General features: G+C 34.5%; 1 protein-coding gene across 1 annotated transcript in view; it reads left to right on the forward strand.

The window, feature by feature from the left end:
• The window catches only part of LOC106867607 (acidic phospholipase A2 PLA-2), a 25,632-nt gene extending 15,196 nt beyond the window's left edge, over positions 1 to 10,436 (forward strand). The window contains exons 2-6 of the mRNA XM_014912532.3: positions 3,830 to 3,989; positions 5,060 to 5,149; positions 6,272 to 6,437; positions 7,680 to 7,792; positions 10,291 to 10,436. Coding sequence (XP_014768018.2) covers positions 3,965 to 3,989; positions 5,060 to 5,149; positions 6,272 to 6,437; positions 7,680 to 7,792; positions 10,291 to 10,415 — 519 coding nt within the window. The 5' untranslated portion in view covers positions 3,830 to 3,964 and the 3' untranslated portion in view covers positions 10,416 to 10,436. The remainder of the gene's footprint in view (positions 1 to 3,829; positions 3,990 to 5,059; positions 5,150 to 6,271; positions 6,438 to 7,679; positions 7,793 to 10,290) is intronic.
• Positions 10,437 to 10,569: the final 133 nt, after the last annotated feature.

Genomic DNA, 10,569 nt, shown 5'->3' on the forward strand with positions numbered 1-10,569 from the left:
TTATTGGAATTTAATGGACTCCTCCATATTATTCCGATGTTGTCAGTAAAAGAGAAACCAGCTGGTTCCTTCATTTCGGTTCCATATTAACCAAGTTTAATAGTGAAATGCTACGGTATTTTAGTAAAGAAATAACAGCTCCAGACTTCATTCCGTCCTCAAAAATAAATCCGCTCTTCGACATTTTCTCATTATGAGTTTCCTTTGGTTTTCATTGAATTTACTTTACTTTTTTGTTTTTCATTATTTACTTAACACGCCACACATCTACCAATCTACTCACACGCACATACACAAACACACACACATACACGCACATACAAACACAAATCTATATACACCCATAGATACATACACCCATACACCCACACACACACACACACAAATAGACACATACAGAAACATGTAAACTTTTGGCCACAATTGGCCACTTCAGATATCATTCAATCAGTAGTATTAAAGCTTACTCTCGCACTTTGTGAGTGGGGGTGTAACAAACAAGAGAAGAATATATTATAGATGAAATTATATCCAAAGTTGCTATTTGTAAACTAACAATAACAAATGTATATGTGTACAGGCAAAAACTCACACACATATGTACGTATGTATTTATGTATATATATATATATATATATAATCATAAATATATAGGGATTGATAGTAACCTGCTTCTCCAACATACTGAGAATTCAGAAATAGCAGTCAAAGAACTACTGATTTCAAAACTACAAATTATTACTCCAGATTGATAGCGATATTTTTGATACACACAGAACAAAAAACAATAGAGAAGAGTAAAAAACACTTGCCTTTAGTTAATTTAGTACAATTGTTTCACAGTTAAGAGTACATAATACTCTATTCTGATCTTCAGCTAAATATTCTAATAAATTTGTTAATGTCTAAATAACTCACGTTAATTTTGACCATGTGAACATCAATACCACGTGAGGAAGACGTTAAGAAATTTATCGGCCAGTAAGTTCAAAATCTCTCGCCCTAATGAATTTCAATTCAGTGTGTATCAGAAATAGTCCCGTTTAGGAAAGAGACTCGTACGAATTCCTGCGGTATAACCATCCACCTTGGAGTTATTATTAAAATATAGATATGCAGGGCAGGGAATCATCAATTAGTAATAAAATTAATAATTAACAATTCTGCCGGGTAGCTCAGTATGAAAAAAACCTTCTTCGGTAAAAATTTATAATCATAAATATATAGGGATTGACAGTAACCTGCTTCTCCAACGTACTGAGAATTCAGAAATAGCAGTCAAAGAACTACTGATTTCAAAACTACAAATTATTACTCCAGATTGATAGCGATATTTTTGATACACACAGAACAAAAAACAATAGACTATTTCTGATACACACTGAATTGAAATTCATTAGGGCGAGAGATTTTGAACTTACTGGCCGATAAATTTCTTAACGTCTTCCTCACGTGGTATTGATGTTCACATGGTCAAAATTAACGTGAGTTATTTAGACATTAACAAATTTATTAGAATATTTAGTCTTCTCTATTGTTTTTTGTTCTGTGTGTATCAAAAATATCGCTATCAATCTGGAGTAATAATTTGTAGTTTTGAAATCAGTAGTTCTTTGACTGCTATTTCTGAATTCTCAGTATGTTGGAGAAGCAGGTTACTGTCAATCCCTATATATTTATGATTATAAATTTTTACCGAAGAAGGTTTTTTTCATACTGAGCTACCCGGCAGAATTGTTAATTATTAATTTTATTACTAATTGATGATTCCCTGCCCTGCATATCTATATATATATATATATATATATATATATATATATATATATGTATGTATGTATGTACGTATGTATGTACATATGTATGTATGCATGCATGTATGTATGTATATATGTACGCATGCATGAATGCATACATATGTATTTGTGTTTATTGAAAACACGACTATGTTCTAACTTAATATTTTTATCATATCTCCTTATCAGACGCTTATTGTTCGTTTGGTGCAATAAATTCCCCAAATTCATCTTTTTCAATGTTTCTACGTTATCCAAGCTTCTGGATGTAGAGTGGTTTTAGTTTCTGTGTTGCCCTTTTTATAGTGGGCAGCAAATGTTTATACATACTTTACCGCCAGACGTCAGTGTTTTAAAGTTCTACGTAATCAAATTCGCATTTGTGATGTGTATATAACATACACACATCACAAATGAAAATCCTGTGACATAGAACTCAAACTCTTCAACGGTAGAAGCATTCTCCGTTGTTCATTATTCCAAGGTTGGTAGATAAATTCGGAGTCAAAATCATTACTTTCACTCTATTCTATTTATATATATATATATATATATATATATATATATATATATATATATATATATATATATTGTGTAAAATATGTCTCACTGAGGAGGTGTAACAAGAGGGAAACATGTCCATTACTTTCACCAATTAGTGTTAAAAACCAGAACCATTACAACCTACACTGTCTTTGTTGCCCAGGCACACTCCCATACTGCCATTGTCCATAATGTGAACTTCTATGATGCCATTACATCTATTATCCAAACATTTTGGCCAATTGGTTTTATTGCGGTAATCTTCCTTTTAACTTTGACACATCCTTAGAGGTAGCTTTTGTCCACTAATGGCTTAAATCAATCCTAGGTGTTAGAACTTATTCAACGTATTATAGTAATCCACCCTTACTGTATTGATAAGTATTGGGATGGGGAATTAATGAAATTGTCTATATATTCACTGTAAAACGTAGGTACTTGAGTTCATATAAGAAATTGTTCATGGCAATGGATAGCTGCTCTAATATCTTGACCAACCATGATTTCATTCAAAGAAACTGACATGTAATCAATTGATAGGACCATAGTCTCTTACTGGTACCAGTTTTTATTTAATCTTTCACTACTGAAAATATAAACTGAGTTTTGGCAAATTAAATGTGAAAAGATCTGAAATTATGCACCCGTTGTATAATGAAACCAAGAACTTATGTAATCGATAAAATATCAACCGTGGCGTGATGTAAACTCAGAACGGAAAGAGAGAAAACTAAATACCTGTAAGATGCTTAATCTAGTAACGCAGTTATCATTTTTAATTATTCCACTGTCAAAAACGAATTTTTATAAGAGAGGCTCCAGAGCCACATCTTAAGTCGATAAAATCAGCCCCAGTAAAATTTGATCAGTACTTTATGTGATCGCTTCTAAAAGAATGAAAGCAAATTTGGCCTTGAACTCAGAACATTGAAGGATGCGACGAAATACCGCAAAGCATTTTGCCACCACGATGTTTGCCAACCAGTGCGCCGCTACACACCGAAGTATCATATAATATAAGTAGGTGCTTCTCGGAAATAAAAGAAAATTACATTTTAAAAATGTTAAGAACACAAACTGGAATTCAAATACAAAGTGTTGATAATTTTTAATTTATTGTATAAAAAAACTCCAGTAACTTAAAATGATTTACATTTATAAACGCAAATACATAAATACGTTTTGTATGGAGAAAATGGGCCAAAATATTTTGTTTGCTCTGAAATACTACGTAAGTAAAAAAAAGTATCTCAGAACCATTGGTTGTACCGCCTCAGTCTGCTATCGTGTTTATATAATAATTATTATTATTATGCTAATTATGATCACCTAATTGGGCACAAAGCGAAACATTTGAAGGGGGCAATCAATGATAATTTTTTTCTTCGATGACAGAAGCTTAGCGGTAATTGGTTCCAACTAATTTAATTAGGGATTTGAAGTTCGGAACATTCTATACATCAGTGTATTCATTCAATATTTTACTATTCCAGAAATCTCAACATGGTAAACGTTCGGAGAAGACTTCTTTGAAAAAAATACTTTACATATATTACAAAGAGACTGGCTTTCAGAAAAGTGATTGAGTTAACTTTTTCTTAAATCAAACTAAGAAGAAATCTTTTAAAATGAAGCCTCAGGACCCACACACAGGTGCGAAATTTTCTTTTGTTTTCATCTTGTATTCACTTCGTTTTCATATGAGCAAGTACGTACGTACGTACGTACATGTATGTGTGTGTCTTTGTATGCGTGTGTGTGTGTGTGTGTGTGTGTGTGTATATATATGTATGTATCTGTGTATGTATGTGTGTGTATAAATACACACACACACACACACACACACACACATGGCTTTCCTAAATCTATTAATCGAATAACGTTTCGAGATCTTCCCAGTCTCGCCATCAGAATGAAATCATATGGTTTGTTGTTCGTGCACTTTGTCGTACGTCTCAAGGAGTTATGGGAGTACTGCTAAAACTGATAAAAACTTCAACGCCAGATTTATTTATAACATTGTTATAAATTTTTGCGTGTGATAGACGCACTACCATTACCATCGCTTCACTCTGGCAATGAAATGTGTTTTGTTTTATGCTGCTGGCATTAAATATGTCAATACTAGCGTAAATATGGGTCCCCTTTTTTTCTTTCTGCGTTGATGGCATGTCGCAGTTAATTATTCTCCATACAAATCAATTTACCAACGCCAATGAATGTACGACCTTGTACATTTACATAGTGAACATTGTTCACTCTGAGTCAACATTGCTTCTTTACATTGATGCTGAGTGGAGGAATCCTAGAAGATCAACAGTCAGGATCACCAGACTCTATCAAGCGAGTAATTGTAATGCATCCATAGGAGCAGCGTCCATAGTTGTGTAATGGACAAGCTCCCTATTCAAATTCATAATAATGGAATTGGATGGAGACAGACAATCATGGGAATCTGCGAAAGTAGTGCGACTGAAGAATTGTCCACCACTTTAGCAATGATGCTGAAGTGTATACTTTACTTATGAGGTCAGAATAAAGCTAAAACATGTTCAAAGTTGCCAGAAAAAACGCAAATAATATTAGTCGTTGACTGACTGGTAGTTTTTCCTTTCCCTTTCCTATCATTAACATAACAGTGCTTCTTGTATTAAATGTTAACAATAACTAAATGAACAACATAACTTGATAATTGCTTATTTCTTTTTCCTTTCATTTTCAAGGAATACCAGAAGGAAAGTCTGTGTGCTGGCGTTCTACGTTAATTATTGTTTCATTGTTGCTGGTAGCTGTTATTTTCATTCTTTCCTGTAGTAAGTATAGCTTTTATGTACATAGCTGAAATCCATTATCAGTAAAATTGTAAACATAAATACCACTTGTGTGCCTTTACGTTTCTCAAAGCCCTCCTACATCACTATATCGAGAGCGTTGTCAACATATATCGTCTGAAGGGAGAAGTTGTTCTCTGAGGGCGAAACACAACAGCAATTATCATATTCACGTTCAAATCTGCCGGTATGCGTTAAGAACGAATATCATCATTTTGATTCTCGCTGTTTTACTTGCTTATAATTATTCAGTATCATTCACTAATCTCTTCCCCGAAATAAGTTGCCTTTTCTTTCTCAGAAACTGCAGCCTTTACTTGGTCTCATGACTTGCTAGAAATAGGTACTATACCTCCTCAAATCACAACCTCCAATCAAAGACTGATTCTATAATGTTACACTTGATATTCAAAAAAATATGATGGTCAAAGCTGGAACTCCTTTTATCATAGTTCTAGTCCATTAGAAATTTCATGAGACTAGACATCTTATTCTTCTTTTACTGCATTGTGTGTGTATGTGTGTGGGGGAGTCGAATCCCGCAAGCGATGTTACAAGATTTTTTCTGTCTTCACACGCACATGGAGAGAGACAGACAGACAGAAAGACAGACCGACAGAGATAGGTACGTAAATCGATACTGCCATGTCTGCGCTTGTGTGTGTGTTTATATATATATATATATATATATATATATATATATATATATATACATATATATATATACACACACACACACACATGTGAAGGGTACGTGTGCGTGCGTGCATGTGTGTGTGTCTACATATATGTATCTTTGTATGTAATGTACAATACTGATGTTCATAATATTTATAACGTTTATGCAAACGTAGAACGATAGTAAATGTAATATTTTGTCATAGAAACTTCTCAGAGACTTTTATGTAAAAAAAACTCATGGCTTCGCTCTAAATACCAATGGATTGGTAGTCAGTGTTTCGACTTGATTTGAACTCCTCAGTGATATTGTCGGTAAAAGTAAGGCTGTAGTAAAATAGGTGCGTAAGATATTGGGCTACTTGCTTACAAATCATGAATATTATGTATTATTTCTAATATATTTTCTTTTTCTATCTCCTACAGTGGATTTAAAATTTAAATGGAACAAAACCAGGCTAAAACGATCTTTCCTTGACAATTGTCAACTGATTGAAACTTACACCAATAAAACCTGCAAGCAATTCTATGGTTATGGCTGCTTCTGTGGCCTGGGATCACGTGGCCAGAAGCCTTTAGACTCCATTGATCAGTAAGCTATATAAAACAATATCTGGAATTATTTTACCATTCTTTTTTTTTTTTGATGGGTGATTAATGGCGGCTCATTCAGTTCAATTCAGTTTATCTTCGTTCTTAAAATTAATTATTTTAATTCAGTTCATTTTTTTCTTTGTTTTGTTTACGATGGAAATTTCAGTTCAATTAAGCGAGGTTTGTTTGTTTGATTTTGCTTGTTTTTTTTTTTTTTGTTTCTGTTTATTTGTCTTTTGATTTTAACTTAATTCTGAGAGTGAAACCTCAGACTTACGGATCAATTTTGCCTTTCGTCGTTCTGGTATCGATAAGATAAAGCACCGGTCAAATATTAGGGTTTAATTTAATCGATTATACCTTCTCTTAAAAGTATTATCGTGTGCTGACAGAATTAGAATTGGTTGGCCGAGTATATTGGATACAAAACAACCAGTTGTAGGGTCAGTGGCACGTTTTTCAGTTATAAAGGTTGTATTCGTGGCCAAGACATATAACTGCTCAAATAGCGCAGTCCATCGCTACTCTACGAACCCGCTCTATTTAGGCAGCGAACAGCACTTAAAAATTTAACAGGTGTTTCGCCAATTTGTCACTTCCTCTATTCTTCTGGTTATTTCTGCAGTCCAATACTTTTTAGTTAGGTGAGTTTAGCCATTCCTGAATTAAATGTAATTACCATGAACGCAACCTTAACCATAGCCACACTCAACGACATCAACGACCTCTGGTGACATACTTAACAAATGCTATGTTTTTAACATGAAAGTATACAAACGTAGTTTTCTTTACCTTCCTTCCAGTTATATTTACTAGACATCATCGATCAGTCTATGATTGTTATTTTATTTATCGATCCTGATAATGGAAAAGAAAAGTAGAACTTGACAGGATTTAGACTGAGAGACGTAGAACGAATATTATCACCAAGTCAACAGTTTGCAAGATCATTAAAGCAATGGCAATTTCCCGGGAAACTGTGACGTCACCGCCGTTTCTAATTTCTTGCTGAAGTCAATTTATGTATTTTTCAATATAAAAACATAATCAATTAAATTTAAAATATTCATTTTTTCGATCCTCTACTAATACAAGCTATTTGAGTTTGCATCTGCTTATAAATTTTTATGATCAAAAGATTTTATTAGAATATTAGTATTTCTTACTGAGATTTGAAAACTTTTGAAAATTCTTAAAAATATCCAGACTGTTAATTTCGTTTTTTTTTTTTTTCTTTCAGATGTTGTTTTGATCACGACTTGTGTTATGGTTCCATCAACTGCAACTTACTGTATTTACCACTTACACACTATACATATCACTGCTATACACATTATTGTGCCTGTACTGACAGTGAGTATACTAACTTTTTACATGCTCCATATAAATCCTTTCTACTACAGGCATAAGGCCTGAAATTTGGAGGAGAGTGGGGGGCTAGTCGATTACTTCGACCCATTGCGTAACTGGTACTTAATTTATCGACCCCGAAAAGAGGAAAGGCAAAGTCGACCTCGGCGGAATCTGTCTACTAGCAATAGCGGCAAAATTCTGCCCCGAATCCCACTCAAACCCTAACTCTAACCCAACCATCCTCTTTGGAAAGTCGACCATTATATTATTTCTTTGCTATATTTCTTCAGATCCACACACGCTGAAACAACATTGAAAGTGTCAATGATTTGTTACAAAAATATTTGGCAATTTCTGGAAATCGCTTTCTTTTGAAATATAGCCAAAGCCTTTTTACTCTGCACTTGTTAGTATTTATGTCGAGTGGAGGTTGTGGATAGAAAATTTGAAAGAGAGTTGTAATAATTACTTTGTGGTAATTAGCTGTGATTCTCTCTGACCTGATTCAAATTCCACTGAGATTAAAAATCTCTTTTATTTTTCAGGTATGTTTCAAATGAGTACCAGTCAAATACTGGTGATGAAATATTCAAATGTTCGTTTCCAGAAATTAAAATTTATGTTAGGTAGAGGTTGGTAGGTCGAGGTTGACAGCGGTTGGTGAGTCGAGGCGATAGAGTCGGGAGAGCACTTTATTAAATGTCTTATATTATTTCGTTACAAGCAAAGCAGCGAGATGGCAGAATCGTTATCCCACCGGGCAAAATACTGAGCGGTATTTCGTCCGTCTATACATTTTGACTTCAAATTCCACCGATGCCGACTATTCCTTTCGAAGTCGATAAAATAAATGAGCACTGAGAACCATGTAATCGACTGTTCCCCTCCACCAAAATTTCAGGCTTTTTGCCTACAGTAGAAAGGTTTATTTCGTTTACAACTAAATATCGGTGCCGTTCCTCAAAATGTCTAAGTCCAAATCTTACCAGTGTAATACTAGCCTCTCCTTCATCCCGCTGTGGTCGATAAATAACTGCCAGTACCTTTCCTCAAAATGGATAGATTTGTGTAAATATTCGAAATCAGCGTTTATGTAGAGTGCAAGTCACCTTTAAGCTTTTATTCATTCCATTCGCGTTAATCATTCCTAGAACAGTTTTGAGTTGTAGTTTGCTGCTTGAATTCCAACAAAGTCATAAATAGCCATGAAACCGATGATAGGAAGATAAACAGGAATTTATATCTTGAAGATCTTGAAAGTACTGACATCATTAGATAGTGCCAACTGTTCCGCCCTTCCGTGAGCTTTAAATTTAACACAGGTCTTCAATATCCTCTCACAATACATGATGAAGTGATATAAATATATTGAAACACTGCACTTGTATGATTTCATGTGAATCTAAGGTAAAACAAGGGACACAACCAGCAGTATTGAATTCGTCAGATACCAAAAACAAGATAGAAGTAATGGTTAATGGTACTCCCGCCTCTCTTTTACCTACAGCTATATTATCAAATACCAACTTCCTTTTTATAAAAGGGTATAGTGTGATTTGAAAAAATTTGGTTGCCATTTCTAGTAAGACGATCGCAACGTAGCAGCTCCTTTGTTGGTTCTTAGTCAATGTAATATAACCATGCAGTTTAGCCATATAATCCTGTGCAACAATGTAGTGTACCATACTGGCGCTCCGTCGCTTACGACGACGAGGGTTCCATTTGATCCGACCAACGGAACAGCCTGGTCGTGAAATTAACGTGCAAGTGGCTGAACATTCCGCAGATACGCATACCCTTAACGTAGTTCTCAGGGAGATTCATCGTGACACAGAGTGTGACAAGGCTGGCCCTTTGAAATACAGATGCAATTCATTTTTGCTTGCTGAGTAAACTGGAGCAACGTGAACAAAAGTGCCTTTCTCAAGGGCACAACGCGACGCCGGGAATCAAACTCATGACTTTACAATCGTGAGTCGTTTACCCTAACCACTAAGTCACGCACTTTCACTCAATGTAGTGTAGCCATGTTAAAATGTGTAACCAAACAGTGTAAACATGTGTACAGTATAACCATCTGGTGTAGCCATGGTGGAGAATGTTTTGTAACAATACAGTTTAGAGTTGCTCGTTATAATGCAGTTTAGTGTAATGTGGTATTTCTAACACACTCATATATGCGCAAGCGCACAAACACACACATATACACGCACACATAGATATAGATGTATATATCTAGCTGTAGATATAAATATATATATATATATATATATATATAGTGTTTTGGTCGAAATGCTTTACAGTGTAATTAATCTTTCCATTCTGTGTTCGAATCCTACCAAGGTCTACATTGATTCTTCCGGGCTTTTGTAAATAAGTACCAATTAGAGATAAGAGATATCGATGTCATTGATTATATACCTTCACCCTAAAACCAACATCCCCTATTCTATGTCACTTATCAGAAATATTCCTTTTTTTTCTTTTCTTTTTTACAGATCCCCGGTATTGTCCGTCAATAGTCTGTGAGTGTGATATGCAGTTAGCAGAATGTCTGGCTGACAATATACAACACTTTAATCAACAACTAACAAATTATGATTTATATCAATGTATGCAATAAAAGAAAATACCTTGCCCTGTTGTTTCTGTTTGTTTGTTTTTTTTTGGTTTTCTTTTTTTGTATTTTTGTTTTTTATGTGATTTCACTGAGAGACATGATAGCTAACTGCCGAATCGAACAGTTGACTGAAAGGATCAGTGGAGCATGACTTGTC

The sequence above is a fragment of the Octopus bimaculoides genome, chromosome 15 (assembly GCF_046866305.1).
Source record: "Octopus bimaculoides isolate indiv1 chromosome 15, ASM4686630v1, whole genome shotgun sequence".
NCBI classification, from domain to species: Eukaryota; Metazoa; Mollusca; class Cephalopoda; order Octopoda; family Octopodidae; genus Octopus; species Octopus bimaculoides.